This window comes from Empidonax traillii, unplaced genomic scaffold, assembly GCF_003031625.1.
Source record: "Empidonax traillii isolate 1590-97213 ecotype Southwest subspecies unplaced genomic scaffold, ASM303162v1 scaffold731:size316458, whole genome shotgun sequence".
In the NCBI taxonomy this organism is placed as follows: Eukaryota; Metazoa; Chordata; class Aves; order Passeriformes; family Tyrannidae; genus Empidonax; species Empidonax traillii.
Window position 1 is genome coordinate 35,881 of NW_020955924.1, and position 23,510 is coordinate 59,390.

General features: G+C 44.3%; 1 protein-coding gene across 2 annotated transcripts in view; it reads left to right on the top strand.

The window, feature by feature from the left end:
• GRK3 (G protein-coupled receptor kinase 3) overlaps positions 1-23,510 on the top strand; it is a 61,475-nt gene that overhangs the window by 16,549 nt on the left and 21,416 nt on the right. The window contains exons 2-8 of one of the 2 annotated variants that reach the window (XM_027900461.1): positions 1,161-1,237; positions 14,980-15,053; positions 18,281-18,382; positions 19,251-19,325; positions 20,301-20,362; positions 21,462-21,513; positions 22,132-22,223. In XM_027900461.1, the coding sequence (XP_027756262.1) occupies positions 1,161-1,237; positions 14,980-15,053; positions 18,281-18,382; positions 19,251-19,325; positions 20,301-20,362; positions 21,462-21,513; positions 22,132-22,223 (534 nt within the window). Of the gene's footprint in view, positions 1-1,160; positions 1,238-14,679; positions 14,684-14,979; positions 15,054-18,280; positions 18,383-19,250; positions 19,326-20,300; positions 20,363-21,461; positions 21,514-22,131; positions 22,224-23,510 lie in introns of those variants that run through there. The other variant, XM_027900462.1, reaches the window with a different exon arrangement.

Consider the following 23,510-nt stretch of genomic DNA (forward strand, 5'->3'; position numbering starts at 1 on the left):
AAAATATCAGTTTTAAAATTGGAAACAGAGAAAGTCCAGTGGAATTTTGACTTGATACTGTGACAATAGAGTTGTTTTATTAAGGCCCAGCACTGCTGGCCTGCATTGATTTTAAAATTTATGTACTTGTATTGTTGCCCATATGAAATTTTTATAGGCATTATATTACAATGAATATTGAGGTTACTTGACAAATAAAGGAAATCTTTGTTAATGTGGTTTAAATGAGAGATTGTGACATTATAAATTAGGCAAAGTAGATGTTAAGTGCACTGCAGCCAAGTGAGGTGCCTAATGGAGCTGCTGTTGGCTCCTTTTCTGCTGATCCCTGGCAGCTCCGGTGTTAAAGCCTGAGGCAGCTCGGAGTGACTTGTGCGTTTGTTTTACAGGAGCTGAAACCTGATGCAGGAATAAAGAATCGAAGTGGTGACCAGGGTGTCCCCTGGGAAGTGCTCTGACCCCAGAGATCATCCTGAGGCCCAGACCTGATATGGTCCCTGCCCTGGGGGGAACCTGAACCTCCCCTGGCACAGCTTGAGGCCGTTTTATCTCATCCTGTCCTTTGTTCCCTGGGAGCAGAGCCTGACCCCCACCTGGCTCCCCCCTCCTGTCAGGGAGTTGCAGAGAGCGAGGAGGTTCCCGCTGAGCCCCCCCAGCTCCCTCAGCTGCTCCGGGTGCTCCAGACCCTTTCCCAGCACTGTTCCCTTCCCTGGACAATGCTCCAGCCCCTCAATGTGTTTCTTGTCTTGAGGGGCCCAGAACTGTTCCCAGGACTGGAGGTGCCTCAGCAGTGCCAGCACAGGGATGGGCAGTGCCCTGGTCCTGCTGCCACACCATAGATGGTACAGCCCAGGTGCCATTGGCCTTTTGCCCACCTGGGCACATCCTCAGGTCCTTTTCTGATGAGCAGCAGCTCTCCAGCCTCTCTGCCCCCAGCCTGGAGTGTTGTGTGGGGTTGTTATGACCCAAGGGCAGGACCCAGCACTTCACCTTGTTGAAGCTCATTGCCCTCAGCCGATTGATCCAGCTTGTCCAGTCTTTTAGGTGGATATTTAATTTCATTGATCCTTTTCTTTACAGTATAGTAAAGGTCTGATTTAAAAAAAGCAATTTGAAGTAACTCTTCTTTTTTTTTTTTCCTCTTCTTTTTTTTCCTTCAGTATCCGCAGTGTTATGCAGAAATACCTCGAGGAAAGGGGTGAATTAACCTTTGACAAGATCTTTCATCAGAAAATTGGTAAGTCATATTGCAATCGAATGTTACCTAAATATTTTAAAGTGTGGCTTGGTCTTTACATTTCTCTGTGATGACTGCTGAGAAATCAGTGCTGTAGATGGTCTGAAGAACCCTGGACTATGGACAGGATTTAGTAAAACAAAGGTCTTCAATAAAACAAAATGTTGTGAAAGGGAAGGAGACGAAGCAAGGCAATCTGTCAACTTCAGGTTCTGGAAAACTACCGGGAAAATAATTAAATTATTTGGAAACATCAAAGAGAAAATTATATTACTTGGTATGGGCTTGTCAACAATATAATGTGTCACATCAGTTAAACTTTTTTCCTCTACAGAGGTAATAAGCCTGTTGATAAGGGAGCAGGAGTAGAAGAGATCCCAGATGTATTGTCTTGACCCTCTGACTTCATGTTCTTGCTCACAACGAGGGGAGATGTGGCCTGGGTGAAAATGCTTTGTGCTGGGGGTGAAGCTCTGGGAAAGTGGACTTGTTCAGCAGTTAATCAGTATTCCTTGGAAGGGTGGATCCAGGGAGTTTGCACAGGAACGTCAGAGATCAGTGTTTTAGTTAACTGTGAGCGCAGGGCTCGGGAACTTCTGTGTTCTGCTGGCGTGCTGTGACCACACCGAGGACAAGGGCAGAGTTACAAACACTCCATAAACTGCAGGAGGGGAAAATTGCAGTGCTCCACAGTCAGATCCAGCAGTGCCCTCCCCAGCTGTGCTGGAGCAATCACACAAACACAGGGTGCAGAACCTCGGGGTGGGTGGACGTGTTTCAGTGACTTGGCTGTGACACAAGCCCTGGGTTGCGTTGGCTCAGCTGGATCACACAACTAAATATAAAATCAGGGTTGTTGCCAGTGAGGCATGTGAAATAATCCTCTTCTGGCAGAATGTTGTGTCCATTCTGGCACTGGATTACAAAATATACATGGACCTGCTGGGAAGAGTCCAGGAAAGAGCAGTGGGAATGAGCAGACCTTGCTGAGCAGTCTGTTAAATGTGACCTACAGGGAAGTATTGAAATAGGGTGTGACGTGGGTGGCGAAAGGGAGAAGTGAGGTTGAACATTATTCAAACCCAGAGAAGCTGTTGCAGTCCATTTTCCAGAGACTTAAGGTCTCAAGTAAGAAAAATCTGGATACAAAGAAACCTGTTTTAGTAGCAGGGTGGGTAGTAAAGCAGGGAATGGATCTCATGAGAGGCTTGTGAAATCTTTGTCCAGCAGATCTGAGGAGTGGGTTGGCTGGGACAGCACAGCTGCTCCTGTCTTGCAAAATGGGGAGCAGGTTGGGAAAACTCAAGGAGGTCAATGGTTTTATTCCTGTCTGAAATGCACTGAGACTGCAATGAACACAGTGCTGCTGTACCTCGTTTCCTAGGAAAGGCGGTGACATGGGGGCATCTTTGGGCTGATGTGTGGTCTGTATTTGTGCATGAAACTATGACTTCGTATTGTGGCCAAAAATTTTACCACATAAATGCACAGATACCTCGTTTGCTTGCACTGACACCTCAGTGTGTGCCTCAGCTCAGATGTCTGTGCTGAATCATTAATATTTTGCTGTAGCGCGGCAGTTGCAAAATAAGCGGAATTTTAAGCAACCAAACACAGCCTGGCTTCAACTGAGCCTGTTTGGGGACAGTGAAATGAAGAAGTCCTTTTTTTTTTTTTTTAACCCTGAAAAAAAAAAGAAGTCAAACAGACCAACTTCTATGTAATGGATATTTATATTTATGTAATTGAATGCTTTTCATTACCAGTTGGTTCTGAGAAACAGTGAGTATTGTTGCGATTATTTTGATAAGTTACAGCAATTATAACTGGGTAATTGAACTTTGGGAGGATTTTTTTCCCCCCATGTTTGTCATAGTCATTGAACCTGGAATTTTAGAGCCTGGAGTTTCATTAACATATTAGTTTCTCGCCCGGATGTTGAGCTGCAGAGCTACAACTGTGCAGAGAGAAGGAGTTTTCTCCTCCTCTCCCCTGGTACTGTCAGAGCAGGACTTGTCCAGAATGACCTGGAAAGGAGGAGCACTTCTGTTACCACTTTGCTGGAGTTTCAATTATTTCTGAAGCTGAAGTAGGATTTAGAATGGAATTAAAAAAAAAAGATTAAAGCTAAACACGACTGTTTTTAACAGCAGACTTGGCATTGCACTGGAAAATATTCTATTTCCTTACTGTGGTTGTTCATTTAAATTTTATTGCATTTTCTAGCGTGTTCTTTACCATTCAATTAGCTCTGTTTCCAGACATTAGCATAATTGCTTGTGGTAAAGTACCTGCAATTTTAGGCAAACAATATGCAAAAAGGCTGTGAAAAGAAATATAGGGAGGTAATTAAAAGTCTAATCACTTTTTTGTTCTGCTTGTTGTCTGTTTGTATGGCAGGGATGTGGCCAGACCACAGGTAGGGCAGGTCCTGGGCATGCAGGTGTGGGGTGGAGTCTAAATGAACCCGGGCAAAGTGAATCTCTGAGCTGTAATTCTGCTGGTTCATCCCTTTCTGCCGGCTCCTCGGGACCATTACTTCCTCAGCTGAAGAGCCATCCAGTATCCACTGCTTTATCCTCTTAAAATGACTATAAAACTGCATCGTGCTACCTGTTTTTTCTGTAGCAAGTGCTGTAGATGAGGAGCGTGAAGCTTTTTTCCCCCAGACCTAAATTCTTCCTCACAGCTCCAGGTCACTGTTTTTTTTCCTAGTTTTCGGTATCCTTTCAAATGTAAACCCTGGCTTTGATCAGCTGTCTGATACAAGGGCTCTGATGTCATGCAGAGTCGTTCCTGTGGATCTTTCCCTATGAATGTGTCTAATTATGATGCTGGTCTCATCATCTGCAAGTGTTTATCTTTAAAGAGCCCTAAAATCCTTTTAGGGTCAATGCTTTCCAGGTCCCACTGTCAAAGCTTAGCCTAAATTTCCTCCCTGCCACTTCCTCCAGGTGTGCAACTACACGGGCAGCTTGGGCTTGGAAACCAAAACCTTTAGGATCAGACTATAAGAGCAGGAAACTCACCAGGGGTGAAAATGGCCTGAAGGCTTAATCATATTTGCATAAACAAACGTCTGTTCTCTATTTACATCTTTTCCCTCATGAAGGCAAATAAGCTGCCCTCATCTCTTGACACTGGCGCTGCTGTTTGCTGGGGCGATGCTCCAGAATGATCTTGAACTCTCTAAGAATGGCCCGATGAGTCAGAGGACGTGAAGCTCGTCGGAGCACCCAGAAGAGAGCTCTGGCAGCGCTGACAGCCCGGCAGAGCCGGCTGTTCCTGCAGAAGCTGCTTCCTCCACCAGCAGAAGCCTCTTGGGGAAGTACAGCGTGTCTCGAAGCCGAGTGCGTAACCACCTTAGCTGTTTTCTTCTTACCACATCCTGTTTGCTACAACACCAGATTATCAGTTTCTTTAGAAAAAGAGACGTTTCGAGATGGCTTTGGAAGTGTCCAAGGCCAGGTTGGACAGGGTTTGGAGCGAGCTGGTCTAGTGGAAGGTGTTCCTGCCCATGGCAGGGGGGTGGAATGAGATGAGCTTTAAAGTTTCTTGCAACCCAAACCATTCTGAGATTCTGGTATCCCGATATCCATAATTTATCTGTGGAATCTACTCCACAACTGCATTAAGATTGCACATGGAGTCATTCTCGTGCTCCCTTGTCCTGCAGAGCGGGCACCTTTGCAGAGCCCCTGCTCTCAGAGGGCAGGTGGGAAATGAGCTGTCAGGAGTGTGGCTGCAGGGCAGATCAGGGTCTGCTGCAGCCAGGGCGACTGGGGGCATTAAAGGAAGTCAGTTATGTTGCTTTAGAACAGGATTATTGTGGTTAAGTGCTTTGGAGCGAACTTGCTGCCACTTATAATTCAGTGACTCTTGTGTCTGACACTGGGCTTTCAGGCAAACTGCATCTACCTGTGAGGGAATTCCTCAGGGAATAAAGCTCAATCAGAAATCCTGTGATGTGATGACAAAGCATCCTACAGCATCACGTCCTGCTTCGATTGAGCCTTGGGTTCTCTGATGACTGTTTGGTTCCCTCCTGAAAACAAATAGGCTGCTCTCATCTCTTGAAGCTGGTAGGATGTGGTGGTTTGTCTACACCCCTTTCAGTTTCTCATCTCTTCATGGAACCGTTGGGTTTGGGTCTTGGAAAGGATGAGAACAGGATGTATTTTAGCTGTTTCAGCAGCTGGTCTTGCTGAAGTGTAAGGTTTTCACCTTGCCTGGGAAGTAACTTGCATTTTTTTTTTCCTCCCTGAAGCTGGATCTTTATTTTCATCACTTGTAGAAGAACTAATTAAACCAACTTGTAGGTGTCGTGTAACAAGTTACAAATACTTTTTTCCCCCTATTTACCATCCACTTTTGCATAGTGAGGGATGATCTTTCTTGAGTGATTCATTTCACTGTCTTTCATATCCTCCTCAACCAGCAGGCTTCAAGCTGGAGGCCTTCCCAGCTGGGGTGAGCGTTTTGCCATCTGCACCAGTGCTGCCTCCTACCCATGCGTGGCTGATGAGGGGCTTGGAGGCTCCTGCTCTGTTCCTGTCATCCTACTCCGCTCAGCACAGATCCTGGGGGTTCTGAGCTCTTCAGCTGAGCTTCCAGAGCATTTGCTCTATTTTGTACATTCTTCTGCACAGGGACTTTTTTGCCTCAGCTCAAGGGAAACGTGCTCATGACCCTTCTGGCTGCTGTTTCCTCCAGCTTGGTCAGGGACAACTTTCTGTTTAAAAAAAATACTAACCCCAAACTAGGGTGTGAACAGCAACAGAGGTGTTTTTGGGGGCAATGAGTCATGCTTTCTGTTGCTTGTTTCTCTAGTTATGGACTTCATTATTTCAGAGTTTTGGTGCTAATCATTAGAAAGGAGTTAAAATCTGTTGAGAAAAACATTCTTGCTCTTCCTCTTTGTGCTGGCAGCGTGGCAGTGCACTGCACTCCCTGAGCTGCCTAAAAATAACAGGCTGGGAAAAGTGCCTCCCTAGAGCATTATTTAAGCTATTGTTTAATTTAAGCAGAAGATCTATGTGCTGTTGGCATTCTGGACTAATTAAATAGTCCTCTGAGGAAATAACAATGAAGGCAATAAAACTTGGTCGGGAGTAAAGAAAAGCACCTGAGTTTTTGGCTGTGAAGTGAACAGGGATGACTTTTCTTAGCTCTGTCATGAGACTTGTAGCACTGCTATAATTTTGCTTTATTCTGGTACTTCGATGTTAGCTAATGTGCAGCCATATAGCAGGGAAAATCGTTACTTGGTGGCTTTTCTGTAAAATCAAGGAGCCAGGTTGTTTGTTCAAGTGGTTTTTCTCTGGGGTTCCGGTTCTGACTTGGCAGCCACCACACGGAAGACGACAGCACCAAAATTAGGAAGTTGCTTTATGAACACAAAAATGACATTTAAAATACTGTTTAAAGACTGATCTTCTTCTTTCTTGTGTTATTTCTTATTTTCCATACAAGTTGAGACTGGAACTTGGGTTGTGAACAGCCTGCAAGAGGCTCTCAGGGGTCTGTTGAAGCCACGCTGTCCTTGCACAGTTCTGTGATCAGTTAAAAACAACACAAACCACAAGTAGATGTCAGAAACTGTGTGACTGTAAACCGAAAGAGAAACCGTTAATGTGAGACATCTCACAGAGGAGCTGCTCCTTGCACCCCTCTCTGCTTGTATCAAACGGGAGGGAGCAGTGAAAGAGAGAAAATCCACCCTCAGAGCCTTCTAAAACTCTGCCCGTTCTGCTGTTTGCCATGTTTTTCACCAAATTAGTGTTAGATTTATGATCTGTTTTTTTATGTCATAATTTCAGTGTTACTGGAAGCTACATTTCTTTCAACACCCTCTTATTTTGTGGTAAAATAAAGTGGTACTTGGCATGAATTACACCGAAGATTGTTTAGAGGGATGTTGATGAAACTCCCACTGTAGATTTTATGTGCATTGGAGTTGTCTGTCTTGATGTCAGGGACTAAGAGTATCCAAAGACACTATCAAAATGCATGTATTCATTTGGGTTTTTCTTCTGATGATAAATAATTGAGCATTTCTTTGTTGGGCTGCAGCCTGATCCCCTGCCTGCCTTTGTGGGGGGTTGAAGATGCTCAGTTGTGTGATTTCCCCGTGGGAGCTGCAGATTAAGCCTAAGCTTTAAAATAGGAAAAATATATATCCTATCATCTGGAATGTCACATAATGGATAATATACATATGCTGGTATATTTGCATTTATATGCAGTGTAGTTCTTGGAAGATTTAAGGCATGGAGAAAAAGTCTTCATCTCAGCAGAGCAGTGCAATTACACAATTTTTGGGTTAAATTATCAAAAATTCCAGGCAGACTGGAAATTTTGAACTGAATCAGTTCTCTCATAGGAGAGAAGAAGAGAATATTAACCAAGTATCACTATATATAGAGAGAACAAATTATAAATTATTTGAATGACATTTCTCTTGGATGTTTCCAGTGAAGCTTCCAGCAAAAACACACACACCAGGCAGCCCTGCACTACCTGCAGCGGCCCCACTGTGCACCTGTCATAGGGGTGTTTGGTTTGCCCCAGGAAGCTCGTAGGTAAACTCATTCCTTTTGGATCAGATGGGCCCTGGGTGGTTGGTTCAGTCCTCTCACAGCTGCAGAGCTGAGCCCTCGATCTCCTGCAGCGGTGGCTCTTCAACCTCTTCTCCCAGCTCCGTTTGTTGCAGCTTTAAGCTGTGCCAGGGGAGGGTTAGGTTAGGTATCAGAAAAAGGTTCTTCCTCCAGAGGGTGGTCGGGCACTGAACAGGCTCCCCAGGGCAGTGGTCACAGCCCCAAGGCTGACAGAGCTCAAGGAGCGTTTGAACAACGCTCTCAGGGACAGGATGGGATCGTTGGGGTGTCTTTGTAGGACCGGGAGCTGGACTTGATGATGCTTGTGGGTCCTTTCCAGTTCAGGAGATTCTTTGATTAATACTGTGCCAACGTTGTGTTTTCTATCTGCTTGTACTCACTTGAACCTTCTTTGTCCCTTTCTGGTGGAATGTTCTCCTTGTACACCATCACTGTTCATATATAATCCTGATTTCCAGCTCTTCCCACCCAGCAATTCCTCAGTCAATCTGAAACGGTTGCACTCCCGTGGAGATTTTATCGGTGTGTCTTGAAACAGTTCACAGAGTAATTAAGCATCTGAACACCACTGTGAAATAGGGAAATATTAGTTTTCCATGTCTGTATCATGGCATAATAACAACTTTAATGAGATTTACCTGCATAGCTCTGTATTACTAATAGAGCAGATTCTCTGGGCCTGCCAGTGCTGCTCATTCCTCTCAGTGGGATAACTCATCAGTAACAGGAGAACAGCTCAGGAACCAGCAGCAGAGTCAGTAGAATCTAAATTACTGGAGCTATTAAGTGTTCTCACTTTCAGCAGTGCTTTTAAGGGATGGAGCGGTCAGGCAGGCATAGAGCAGAGGAGCTGGAGAGCTCTGGCTATCAATTATCCCATGGATTCATTTTCAAATGCTACTATTGTTCCATACCAATATCTGTCCTATAAAAGAGCATGGATAACACACATGGCAGCTCCCTGGGGAATTTGGATTGGCAAGGTCTGGCTGGAGAGCTCACTTGGTGCACTGTCAGGAGGTGAGGAATGGACACTGTCAGGCCTTTGAATCCCCAGACTCCAGAGGGGAGAGAGCAGGACCCCTGGAGGGCAGCTGGTTCCCTCCATCCTGGCCCCTCTCCCTGACACTGCCATGTCTGTAATAACCTGCTCTCACACATGTGTGTGTGTCTGTGGAGATTGTATAGGTGGGGTCAGAAATATGCACACCAGTTTCTGAATGTTTCTCGATAGTTCTGCCCATAATTTGCGTGATTAAAAGGGGAAGGAGTGTGAAGAGCAGCAGAACCATCTGTTTCTGAGCCTCCAGCTCACGGCAGCTTTCTCAGAGTGCCAGAATGAACTAGAGGAAGGCTCAGAAATTCCTGCAGGAGAATCAACTGGGCTCTGTCACTGTTGTTTTAGTGGTTTTGCTCCTCTTTACCTAAGTGCTGTGTGTATTTACTAACTGAATACTACTGGCTTTGTGTTTTGATTTTGACCACAGTACAACAGTTCCTTGATGGTCTGGCAGAATAGTTTGGCTCTTTACGTGGTTCAGATACTGAGCAGAATTTCCTAAAGCAAATACTGGCCTCAGGGGTTTGAGAACACCCTTCTGCTGTGGAATCACTCTGTCTTCATCAAATGATCCCATTGCCTTGCTCCCCAACAAAACCCACTTACGGATCTGAGCCCTTTCAGAAGAGCAGAACTGCACCTCCCAGTGTAGTTTGTGTGTGCAGTAATTGGCAACAGCGAAGTTCATAGCTTGCAGCATGTCAGAAGGAAAAGCATAATTTTTCAATAATAAAGGGATATTGGCTTGTGTTATGTAAGTAATTTTAAAATGGTGTATAATGGAAAAATACAGGTCAAGAAAATAACAACTGCCATGCCCTTTGTAGGGTCTGAATATCCTTGTGACGTGGGGAAAGAACGGAGACAACAAATAACAGTCCACCACCATGACGTTTTTAAGCTTCTCCTGCTTGTTAGCTTGCTAATAGCTTGCTGGAGCTGATAATACGAGTTGCAAAGGGGTGGGAGTTTCTTCTATTTACAAGTGAAGAAAGAAGGAGAGCTCAACTGCTGTGTATTCCTTAACAAGCTTTACTGAAGGAATTTATTCATGTGTTGTGCAATAACTGATTGATTGAAATGAAATGCTTTAGTTCTGTGTTTGATGGTCCTTAAAAGTTAGAATGTTTTTATACACCTTTGTTTAGTGCTATTAGACAGTCTTTTTCTTATATACAACCCTAATTTTTCTTTCACCTTTGGTGTGTTGAATGCCTTTGATACTCGACTTCAGTTAACTGGAATCTGTGTGTTCAATCAGGCCTTTGAGGTTTGACACAGAATTTGTGGATACTCCTCCACTGTGTCCCCAGCATCCATGCTGGAGGAGCAGTTCAGCTCTCCTGCTCCTCTCCCTGCAGGACTTTAAGGCGTTCACAGGTCTGGCAATATGGCAAGAGGGCTGCCCAAGCTTGAACAAGTGTTAATGATTTCCCTGGGTGAAAAGCTATTGGGAAATATGCTGGAAATAAGGGTTTTCTTTGACAACACTTAAAATCTTTTAGCCAAAGCTTATTTTCATATAATGATTTCTAGACGTCATTAAACAAGCTACCTGGCAACTTGCAGACTAATTTTGAGCTCAGTTTGATTCTGTTCTGGGGAAATTGTTCTGTGCTCCTCACCATTGGATGCACATCCTCTCATGAAATACAGTTTGTTCTTCTATCCTGCTTTGTATGCACAGGAATATGTTTCAGTCTGTTATGGTGTATTATTTTTAATGTAAAGGGAATGAACATCAGGCTCTATTAGCAAAGAATAGATTAGGGAAAGAAAAGTAGTGGAATCTGTGGTGCCTTCTGGGCTGTGAGGATTTTTGTGGCTTTGGTCCTTGCCAAAGCACGATTCCAATGCAGTTTTCCCTAGTAATAGCAAGTCTCTTTGCTCCTGAAGAAGGAAATTGATGGTTCTCTCTATTCTGGAGCACTTAGGTGGTGTTAATAACCCTGTGCTGTGGCAGCTGAGTATGTGTTCAGTGCAGAGCAGGATCTGAACTTGACTGGGTGTTCTGTGACAGCTGCAGCCTGGCTGGATTTACAGTTTTCACATGGTTTAATAGTAGACCTCTACCCCTAATGTTTGTGTCTATGACCCAGACCTGTTACTGGTGCTGACAGGTCTGTTACTCCAGCCCTGTAAGATCAGGAGAGGTCTTTGAGGGACTTGGGTCAGAGACCTTTAAGTGCCTGGAGTAGGGACCAACTCTGTATTTCACACTTTGCAGAGCACCAGCCACATTCCTGATAGGCTTGTGCTGAAAGTTTTCCTGCCTGGAGCCGGAGCCTTTGGCTGCAGTGCCGGGAAACGAGCCCGTCTCTGGTGCAGATGTCACTACTTCTTTGTTTGTCATGATTCTGTATTTATACACAGCACGTTTCGTTAGGATTTGGAAACAGCTTGGTATTTTTGTTCTCTAATTTGCTATTTTGCCTACTAGAAAGAGTCTACATCAGCATTTTGGACCACGTTCAGGCCTGCTGTAAATAGATGCAGCTTCCTTTCAATCAGTGACATTGTGAACACTTGTATTGGGGCTAAATGTGGCTATTTTTAGCTCCGCTCTCTCACCTAGTCAGTCGTGTTTGCTTTAATAAGATTTTTATTTACTCCTGTTAACAGGTTATTTGAATCGAATACTCATAAAATTCCAGTTCGAACCAGATAAGTAATTTTCTCCAAGTGTTTTATGATGGAGTTCCTCATTATTATTATTTTATTTTATTTATTATTCCATGCTGTCAGCTAATTGGCATTCTGGTGGAGATGGAGAGGTGGTGCTGTGGCTGCAGGCGACCTTTGGACTGCTGGAGGAGGCAGAGGCAGTGCGGGCCCTCCTGGCTGCTGTCCTGGGGGATGTTGGCAGAGCCATTCCCAGCTGGCAGCGGCACCACACCTGCCCATCCTGCTGACCAGGCAATCCTGCTGCCATGGCACTGGGAGCAGGGCAGGAAAATGCCAAAGAACTGTGAATTGAGAAGGTGACTTTAATCCCAGCCAGTGGCTCTGGTGAGGCCACATCCGGAGTGTTGGATTCAGTTCTGGTCTCCACAGTTTAAGAAAGACAAGGAGCTGCTAGAGAGTGTGGAGACAAAAAAATGATTTGGAGTCTGGAGCATCTCCCTTATGAGGAGAGACTGTGGGAGCTGGGACTGGTTAGTCTGGAGGAGACTGAGAGGGGATCTCATCAATCCACACAAATATCTCCAAGGGGTGTGAGGATGGTGCCAGACTCTGTTCAGTGGTGCCCAGTGACAGGACAAGGAGCAATGGCCATAAAGTAAAACAAGAAGTTCCACCCTAACCTGAGGAAGAACTTCTTTCCCTGGAGGGTGGCAGAGCTCTGGAACAGCTGCCCAGAGAGGCTGTGGGGTCTCCTCTGTGGAGACATTCCAAACCCATCTGGACATGTCCCTGTGTCACCTGCTCCAGGTGATCCTGCCTTGGCAGGGGGGTTGGACTGGATGATCTCCAGAGGTCCCTTCCAACTCCAACAATTCTGGGATTCTCTGAATGGGCAGTGTTTCTTTATTAAAACTGTAAGAGAAGGGCTCTACATTGGGGATTTTATTTATTTTTTTAAAAGGCTCTGCTAGCAAACAGATGGCTTTAAATAAGCTTGTGAAAAGGATCTCATCCAGTTGGTGATGAGCTCTGGGAATACTTGGTTACCTGCCTGTGAGCATCCTCTGAAGACTGAGCTGCAAACCTCAAGAGTGGCCTTTACCCCTCCTTGAAAGACATTTTGCCTGTTAATTAGTCTCAATGCAATTCATGGCATTTGGCAAATTTAGCCTAAGATTGTCCATACAAAGATAATGGGGAAAATTATTGTCCAGAGGCTGGGAAGGAGGAGTCTGGGAGCTGGGTGCTGCTTCGCACTGTGTGTATATTATTGATATCATCCATCACTTTGGTGTTACCAGAAAAAGCTTTGAAAAAATATTTTTCTTTTCCCTTAACAACCAGTGATCTGGCTGTTGCAGAAATTATATAGTTATAGCAGAAGGAATCTTTAAAGCCAAAGCTGTCAGCATCTTTATTTCATAAATAATTGCTGGTTCTTTTTAGCTGTTACTTAACGCTATCATTTTATTAATTCCTGCTTTCTGTTCCTGGGCTTATTTTTCTGTGTGTCGTTAACTGTGCTTATTGTGCTCTTCGTCAGTTCTCCCTGAACTTCTTAAAACTCCTGTCACTTACTCAATGCTGCATCTGTCACTTCGTTTTGCCATTATCTGAGAGCTGCAGTTTCTGGCTGATCATTTTTCACTCAATCCAAGAGCAGCAGTAAAGGAGATTTCCTTTGTGCTGCCGGGGAAGTGCAGGATCTGTTGACAGAATGGGAGGTCGAAACAGAAACAATTCCAGTCTGGAGAACATTAAGCTCTAATCGGATTTGTTTGAATCATAGAATGGTTTGGGTGGGAAGGGACCTGAAAGCTCATTTAGCCCAACCCTCTGCCATGGAAAGGGACACCTTCTGCTAGATCAGGTTGCTCCAAGCCCTGTCCAACCTGGCCTTGAACACTTCCAAGGATGGGGCAGCCACAGCTTCTCTGGGCAAGCTGTACCAGGGCCTCACCACCCTCACAGGCAAGAATTTCTTCCTCATATCTCACCTAAATTTCCCCCCTTTTGGTCTGAAACCTTGTCCTGTCACTCTAGTTCCTGATGCAGAGTCCCTGTCCAACTTCCTCATAGGCCCCTTCTGATACTGAAAGGTGCTGTGACATCTCCTCACATCCTTCTCTTCTCCAGGCTGAACATTCCCAGTTCTCTCAGCCTGTAAATTTTGGGAATATCTGTTTTTTTTACATGGCACTGCAGTGCCAAAGGGCCCCGGGGAGGAGCAGACTGTATCCCACGGCAGCATAAGCCTCCAATTGTTCCCTGTGCCCTGGGATTGGGAACCTTTTCTTTCTCTGCCGTAATTAAATTAAAAAAGTTTGGAAAATACTAAGCAGGGCTGGAATGTTTGGCGTGGCATTGTTGGAAATGTGTGTTGGTATATTTTCACACTCCTCCCACAGTTGTCTTTGTGGTTTGTTGTTGTGTTTTTTTGTTGTTTGTGGGTTTTTTTGGTCCCCAGCCAGGAGCTGGGACCACGCCAGGGATTTTTCTTTCAGTGCATTCAGCGCTGTTTGTGCCACTCTTCAGTCTCTTAATTACCCGGCTGCAATCTTCTTTGGTTCATTGTCCAAGGAGAGTTCAGTCCATTCAGCAGGATTCCGCTCCATGCCGCCGCCGGTTCCATCATGTGTGAAATAAGGAATTTGTTTCAGGTCCCTAAGTGGCACGTTTTGTCCTCAAAACCAGGTCCATGCCACGCAGGCTGGCAGGGAGGGGTGTGCTCAGTGGAGGGGCAGTGATGGGAACATTTGTGACTTCATCCAGTTCTCAGCCCACCCCTGTGACACAGAACCCTGTGTGAAGTACCAGGGTAGCAGGTGCCAGCTCAGGGGCATGGAAAGACGGTGCTTCCATGGGATGAAGCTTGTGACTGCATTAAAATGCTCATAATGGAAGATCCTCATCATCTGGGTGCTGGGGTCAGGCTCTAAATTACTTGCAAAGGAATTGTAAAGACCCTGGTGTAATTTATTGTGCAATAAAAGCCCATTAGAGGTAACATGAACCAGTAATTCTGAAATGGGAATGCAAAAGAGGCTGTACTTTATCAATAAAATGTAGGTAAATCTATTGCAGAAAACCCCAAAAATGAATAGTGTCTTGTTTTCAGTGTGGAAAAAAAAGGAAGAAAATGTGGTCTGTGAAGAGGAATGGGATATTTTGGTGCATTATGGAAGTGCCTCATAAAATCCTCAGCACGTAGGAGTGGGAATGGGCTTAATACACCTGTGGGAGGTGAGGGAGGCTTGGGATCCCTTTGTGCTGAGAATGAAGAGCTGCCTGGTAATCAGCATCCTAAACATTGGCAAGTGGGGATGCTCACACAGGTATTTACAGCCCCTGATGGTACCTGGGTGGTTCTGTGTGCCTTTTTACAAGTCATCATCGTAATGAGATGGTTTTTTTTCTGATTTTTCTGTTTTTCTTTCCAGGATTTTTGCTCTTTAAAGACTATTGCATGAATGAGATCGATGAAGCTGTCCCCCAGCTGAAGTTTTATGAAGAGGTAAGTGGCCAGTGAGGGAGGTTTGGGGCTCTGCAGGGAGCAAGGCTGAGGAAGGCTGTGCTGCTCCTCCTCGGGCAGGGAATGGCTGAGAGGGAAGAAGGGGGTCCATGTGTAGCAGTGTGAATATTTAATCAACCTGCTAATTTGGTATAGGACTCTTAGAGAGTATTTCAAGTAGCATAGATGGGTTTTGCCCATTTTATTTTTGAGCAGCTGCATGGGCTGGTAGGAAAGGCGCTGTGAGAGTTGCCGGAGTTGGGATGACACTCTCAAACCCTTCAGACCTTTTCCTAACATCCTTTTACCTGTAGAAAAGCCAGCAGAGTGCATCTGGGGTGTCATGGCATGGTGGGAGGAAGGTAGGATGGAAGCTGCTGCTGGAACAGGCTCCTCAGGGAAGTGGTTACAGCACCAAGCCTGACAGAGTTCCAGGAGCATTTGGATGATACTCTTGGGGAAGGTCCTGTGCAGGGCCAGGATGATCCTTGTGGGTCCCTTCCAACTCCGCATATCCTGTGATTCTGTGAGATGTTTTGGGAGTTGCTGTGGCAGAGCTGCACAGAGGTAAGAGGATCCTCTGACGGGGACACAAGAGGTGGCTTTAGATCCATGAATTGTACTCCCTTGTCATGAGCTACTCAGTGAAGGAGCTGACAGGCACCAAGCCCAGGGCACATCCCAAAGGACCAGTAATTCCAAGGAACATGCCATGTCCTTCCCCCAGCCACCCCTGCTGCACAGCCTGAGCCCCATCCCTCCATTCATTCACTCTCTGTTCCATTTGTGACACTATAAGCCCACAGTTAATCCTCTCCCAGGTGCTGGTTTCAGTGCAGACATGCACATGCCTGATTGCTCAGGGTTAATTAGAGCTGCTCCCTGGGATAGCTCTGTCTGCCTCACTCTGAGCTGATAATTTAAATGTTTTTGTGCCAGTAGGCTATGAGCATAAATGGCTGGGATTGGTTTGGGGATCAGTCCTCAGTGATACACTGTCCCCCCCTCAGATCAGATACCTGCTGTCAATAATGGATCTTTTCCTGTCATTTCCATCTTTTTATGCACTGACGATATCACTGTCATAAGTAATCCAAAAAGGCCTGTTGTACCAGATTGTTTAGCAAGATATTTTTAGATCCCTCTTTATCTCTGAAACAATTCAAAATTGTATTTTTAGGTTATTAGCAAAGTGTTGCCTCAAAAGAATTTCAGTGCTTTGTCATGTACTTCTGGAAAAATCCCATTAAGGATATTTAAAGAGAGGCTCATTGTGTTTTCCTCTGTGACATACCGGATCCAGGAGCTTTTCCTTTTTTTACATATTTGATTTACTTGCTGCATTTATTACATGTAGAATAATTTGAGTGCATTGCTACATTAAAAATTGCTGGATGTAGAAGAGCTCTGCACTCCAGGGATTTCATATCACTGCAGCTGGAGTCACGATCAGGCATTTAACGGGATGAGTGATTCATCCTGATCAGTTTCAAAAAGAAAAGAAAAGGAATTTGGTAAAAAAGGGGGGAAAAAGAAAAAGAAAAAAAAAAGAAATTTTTCTAGGTGCTTGAAAACAAATGAATTCTGATTCCAATTTTTGAGGAGATCCTTTGTCAGCCCCTTTTCCAGAAGGGAGCTGCAAGTTGCCAGGGGAGCATCGGGTAGCTGATGACATTCCCTTCTCTTGGGGTCAGGAGTGGAGTGCTGGCAGGGACAGGGTGTGTTAGAAATGGGACACTCTCAGCTCTTCCTTCTGTGTTTTTTTTTGGCACGGTACAGTGATATTGTCTTTAATGAACATGTAAAATTCGCTCGTGATGATGTCAGGGCTGTGTTGGGTGTAATCACAGAGAGGTGTCTGATCTCATCACCTGTGTGATGAGCTGTGTCAGGCAGCCTGTGGGGGGGACATTCTCCCAGCCAGGAAGAGAGACCACCAGTGAGGACGTTTGTTACCTGCTGTCCTGCTCTCCAAACCTTTACAAAACAAAGGGTTTCTTCATTAATAATCCCAGTGTAGGGGAAGGTGGGAGATGCTGGCTGGGCCCAGCATGGCTGGGGTGGCTGCTGTGAGACCCCTCAGCGCCAGGTGCAGAGTTGAGAGCTTTAACAACCAAATACTGAGGGGCAGGAGCTTCTGTTCAAGGAAGACAATCAGATACAGATCAGGCTTCCTCCTGGACTTCTAATTATTTTGTGTCGTTGCATTAATTAAAAGTGTTTCTTGAGCAAAGACATTTTGAAACACTTTAATTATAAGTTGGTATCAAGGGGGAAGAAGCACAGATGGCAAATCGAGGTGGAACTGGGGCCTTATCGTATCAGCAAACAAGAGGAGTATGGCCAGAAAGATACTGAGTTTAATTAATGTTCCACCTTCAGAGGTAGGTTGGTCCCAGTTTGTCTCTCATTAAGTGTACTTGATGGTCTTGGAGGTCTTTTCCAACCTAAGTGTTTCTGGGATTCCGTGGTGTGGAGCAAATCTGCACATTTGTTTGGATCCCAGGACCTCAGAGGCTGACGCTGGGAATGCCCAGCAAGTCAGAGGTGGGTCCTGTCCCTAAAGATCTTGCATGGTTCTTATGTTCTGTCAGTCCTGGAAGAACTCTTTTCCTAAATATGCTCCAAAGGGCTCTTGGACTTGGTGAACTTTTTGTTCTGGAACTGGTTGCCAGGTTTTGTTCTGTAAATGAACCATGTGGGATTTCTGTTGTTTCACCTGGAACACACTGATCTCCTACAGCAGACCTGAGGAAACTTGATATGTTTTGTGAATTTAGGTTCAAATTCAGCGTGTAGCTGAACTATGTGAACATTTTGAAATGTGCTTTATATTCATTCTTGGACATCTGTACTCACCATGCTGTAATCATAGAATCAGGGAATTTTTTGGGTTAGAAAAGCCTTCTCAGACCATTGGGTCCAGCTGTTCCCTTAGCACTGCTAAGGCCACCACTGACCGTGTCCCCCAAGTGCCACATGCACATGTCTGTTAAATCCCTCCAGAGGTGGTGACTCCACCATTCCCTGGGCAGCTGTGCCAGGGCTGGAAAATTCCAGGCTAGAAGGGAAGTCTCGGGTCAGCTGTAACTGTGGTGTTGCAGCTGGTTTTCCTTTAAGTGTTAATTCAGAAAATAATGAAGCAAAATAAAGCTTTTTTTTTTTTTTTTCCCCCAAGTAAGTGCAAAATCATTGGAAGTTGTCTGATGCTCCCTGTCCCCTTTCTGCAGATCAAGGAGTACGAGAAGCTGGACTCAGAGGAGGAGCGGCTGTGCCGCAGCCGGCAGATCTACGACACCTACATCATGAAGGAGCTGCTATCCTGTTCCCACGTGTGTATCCTCCCAATTCCCCCTGCCCAGGGTACCCTGGCTGCAAGGGTCATGCAACAAATCTGCTGTTTCACTCACAGTGTTGCTGAAGGAATCGTTACAAATACTTGCAGAGCTCTGGATTTCTGTTTGAAATCCCGGCTCTGGCTTTGGCTGAGTTCAGCCTGTTGCTTTTATTTTTTTAATTGCAGTACTGAGGTGTAAAGACTGGTGGGATGGGCCCATTTTTATTAAACTGTTTATTAGTGGTACACAAAGGAAGTATCAGGAGATTTATCTGGTTTATATTTCTTCAAAGTAAATCTCTATTTTAAAATAAGATTAGATGAGTGCTGTGTGTGTGTATGTACAGATGTGCCATGTTGTGGCAGATGCAGCTTGGTTAAAGTCACTGAAAATACACATTTCCTCCAGATGAAGTTTTGGCCCATTAATGTGTTTTTAACAGTTTCATTTGCTCTTATTACAAAGAAGGATTTGCCCTGGTGGATTGGTTCCTTGGGTGAACAGTTTAAGCATTTTTTTCATCAAAAATATGTTATTTTATTAGTAAAAAGTCCATGTCTGCTTCTAGCTCTGGAGCTGTCCCTGTAAATGGGATTTTTCATGGCTTTCTAAAAGGAGCATCATCTCGCCCTCCCCCTCATCTTCTCTTCTCCTGCCTTCCTGCTTTAGAATAATCATATTACTGGATCATTCTGCATGTTTCACACCAATATTGACTGTAATATACCTGGGGGAAGGCCGTATTGTTTCATTCTGGGGTCGGTGTTTTTCCATATGAGGAAAAGAACAACAGTGCTGTGACCTGAAATGAAATTCCTGACATCTCCAACTGTTTGAAATCTTTCTTTTTCTCTTCCAAAAGCCTTTCTCAAAACAAGCTGTAGATCATGTACAAACACATTTAGCCAAGAAACAAGTGCCAGCCAGCCTTTTTCAGGTGAGCTTTCACAGTGTGAATGTTCAGCTTCAGTTCTCTGACAGTAAGTGACTTTGTATGTATTATTTTAGGAGACAGAATAAATGGGATTGGTTACGTATTCTGTGCTGTACTAGTGGGATTGAAATGCTTTTCTAAGTCAAAATTACAAATTACTCTTTTATCTATAATATTTTTGAGCACATTTATGAAAGTGAGCTATACCTTGGTATAGGAACAGAGGAGTTTTTATAGTTCTGTAATTTTAAGCCATTAAATGATTTAGAGTAAATCACTTTACATCAGGAAAATGCTCATCCTGTCAGGATAGATTAAACTGGAAAAATTTTCTTATCAGTCATGGGGGTGTTTGTAAGTTTAAATGTCTTTTCTCTGAATCTGATGTATTTTCCTGTGTTGCAAAAATGTGGAGGTTGCCCCTACCTGATCTCTCCTGCTGCTCATGAGCTGCTCTGGCTGTTGCAATGAGGAGAAATGACAAACTTGTACCTGCAGTGCTGGGTGATTTCTCAGCATTAGGTGGGAGGAGGTAGAGGTTGCCTGGGGCTATCCCACACCCAGGGAAGGGATTTCCCTAGGAAAAGTCACTTGTGAATTGAAGGTACTGGTCCCTTATCAAGGACAGAGAGGAGAGAAGCACCACAAAGATGAGAGAGCAGCTGTGGGAAGTGTGGTTTCAACAGGGCTGACAATTTACTCTTTAAATACATTTGAGAGAAGAACTTTTCCCCCCCTGCCCCTCTCCCAAGGTAAACCTTTAAGGTTTTCTAGCTCATGAAGATATTTTATTTTTGACTTCAGGGCACCTGCTCAGATTCCAGAAGTCAAATAAAGCTTAAATGTTTCATTGAGGCTTCTTAAGGAAAACACAGGATGTGCTGTGTGAGGCTAATGAGAGTTCCCTGTGATGGATGGGATTGCAAAAGCCATTTATTGTCTGCTTAAATACTAATTGTGTTTCTTCACCCTTTTTAGCCATATATAGAAGAAATTTGTGATAGTCTCCGAGGAAAAATATTTCAAAAATTTATGGAAAGGTACGAATATGACGTATTACCTGAACTGTCATCATATTGCCCCATGTAGTAGGAAGCCACATCCCTTCACTACTGCTGTAAAATCAGGCCAGAGATGTGTAATAATGCCCTGTTTAATCAAGTGGAGTTTATCAGCAAACTTTGCAGATAACCAGCTTTGTGGGATATCCTGATTAACGTCAGGATGTATGAGTGGAACAGTTGCAAAAGGTGATGCTTTTCTCAGTAACAGCAATAACAGGTTGGAGTTGGGGCTCAAAGGTTTAAAAAGGCAGAACTGGGTTCTTGGGGGACATTCTATGAGTGACCGTCTCTGGTGTGGGATTGGAGGCACAGTTGTTGTGGTTTATGACTGGGAACCTGAAATTAAGCAGAAAAAGTGTAATACAGAATTCAAGGCAACGGACCTGGCTCAGCAGAGCAGCCCTTCTAACCTAAACAGAGCTGCTCCTGTGGGCACGGTCTGGAAAGCTCAGCTCTCACCCAGCAACACCCAAATCCACTCTATAAACTGATTTGGTGCTATTCTGTGATAATTGTAAAAATGCCTCCATGAAACTGTTATTCCTTACTCTGAAAATAAATACTTAATTATTCATGTAGAAATAATCAGCTTCTTTTTTTTTTTTCCAAAAGCCTGTGGTATTACTGATGTTTTTCCTATTTTAAGATAAAATGAGTTTAAAATGTTCCTTGGAGTATATGGAAGCTCATTAACATAAATCGAGCTGCCTCTGTTTTCTTATAATTATCTTTCTCTTGATGTAATTTCAATGTTTGTTAGTTCCAAACGTAGTTGTTGAAAAATTAGAAAACATCTGCAAGAGAGATGTGGGGACACACCGAGCACTTACAGAGATAAGGTTATCTGCTCTCTTTCTCCTACAAGGATGTAAAATACAAAGTGTGCTCTGCCTAGGAATTGTTTTTCTTGGTAGGGGTAAGATTACAGTTGGTGAAAGGAAGGCTGTCATTTATTAAATACCACCCCACGCCCTAGCTCAGACTAGATTTTAAATATCAGAGTCTTGACATTTCCTGTAATACTTTACACAATAGTCTCAGACAACTTCTAAACTTTTTTTTTCTTTTTTTACAGTGACAAGTTTACTAGATTTTGTCAATGGAAAAACGTAGAGCTAAATATTCATGTAAGTACTTACAAGTATATTTATCTTGTCAAAGGCTGGTACAGGAAAGAGAATGTTCAGTTTTGAATCCTGCTCTGCAAAGGCCTCATTAAGGAGGGCGGTGGATGTCACTGCTCTGCTATTCTTAGACACAGCCTTGACGGTTCCTGTCTGGACATCCCTTTTGCCTGTCCTCACTTAATAGAATCTGGATTTCTATAATGGCTGAAGGAGGTGAACTGCCAGAACTTCTGCTCTTTAGCAGCCTCAGCCACTCTCCAACTCCCTCTCCCACGGCAGTCCTGCCGTGGCCCCAGCACCCTTTGGACCCCTTCCCTTGGCCTCTGCCTTTGTCCCTCTGCACTGCTCCGTGACAGCTTGGGCTGCAGAAATAGCCCTGAACGAGACTGGCAGTTTTTGGGGAACAACAGCTTCATTCCCCTTGCTCCTGCTTCACACTGTAATGCTTGCAAATACATTGAAACATAAACAAAAAGAGGCTCGTTTTCCGACACAATAAATGCTGATGAATTACAGTAGTTGAGTGTCTCAACACATTTAGATGTTTTTACAGTAAGTTTTTTAATGCTGAAAAATGAAGGTTTTGTTCTGTTGTGGTTTTTTTTTTTCTACTTGCAGCTGACCATGAATGATTTTAGTGTACATAGAATAATAGGAAGAGGGGGTTTTGGCGAAGTGTACGGCTGCAGAAAAGCAGACACTGGAAAAATGTGAGTATCACACACTGTATTGCAGAGGTAACTGTAAACTCTGAACTAGTAAGGAAATCCTTCCAGTCATTTCTTAGGAAATCACTGGAAAGCAGCGTCATGTAAGTTTTATCCCAAGAGGTTCTGATTTCTGCCTCATCTCTAGGCTCAGTTTGCTCTTTGGTCCCATTCTGTGCCATGCAGTGGGTCAGTCTCCCAGAGCCCTTGGGCACATCCTGCTCTGAAATGTCCTGTCAAAATCAATGGGAACTGTGTGTGTTACAGTTAAGCGTGTGCTTAAAGAATTCCCTGGATCAGAGGCTGGCAGTGCAGAGGGATGTTCCCAGGAAACCGTGTGGGGGGGTCAGGTGTCACCTGTGGAAGGTTCAGCCTCTCACATCCCTGGTGCTGATGTGGGGCTGGAGGGGCTACAGGGACCCACCCTCGGTGCTGGGCAAAGTGGGTTGTGCCAGGGCCGATTCCAAGTGTGATATTCCAGATTTGGGGAATTGCATCAGTGTCTGCCCTGACGTATGGTGAAAGCAGTGATCCTTGCTGACATTTGGAAGCATATAGTTCCAGTGTTGAATTTGTGTTTCACAGAGCTCTCTGTGGGAACTCCAAGATCAACCCTGGATGGTTTTTCTATTCTTTTTGTGGTCTTACCATTCTTCTGATTGTCAGATTTCAATTTCTAGGCATCCTTGTCCCATGTGTTCTGATTTGAACATCTGGACATGGATTTAACAAATTGTTCTCAATATTTATCAATTATTTATTTATACCCCATCCTACCCCTTTCATCTTGTTTTTCTCCTAACAGTTTTAGTCCAGGGACCATCCTGAAACATTTCTTTTCCAAAAGAGCATGGCATGTTTGAGGTGCAAAGTCTCTGGTTTCAGCTGGCTTCTCTGGCAGTTGTGTGTGCTTGGCACTCCTGATAATAATAAACCTCTGAGCTGTAACAAGTGGGAGACATCTTAATGTTGCTGTCATACTTAGTATTTTTGCAGTGACTTCAAGTATTATATTGATACTCTTACTAACAACACTGGCTTTATTCTTGCCTTGGTGCTTTTTTGTCCATGTACAAAAATAAACATTTTATTTAGCTTGAGGCACATTAAGCAGGCATCCCCAAAGAGGCAGTTTTCAGAGTCCCAGCCATCTTCATGTCTGAGTTTGGCTCTGGCAGGAGATGGATAAACCTTGGGAAGTGAAAAGGACAGGAAGGGTGAAGCAAAGGACAGGTTTTATCAGATACAAACAGAGTAAGAGGGAAATGTGGGAAAACCAATGTTTTTTTT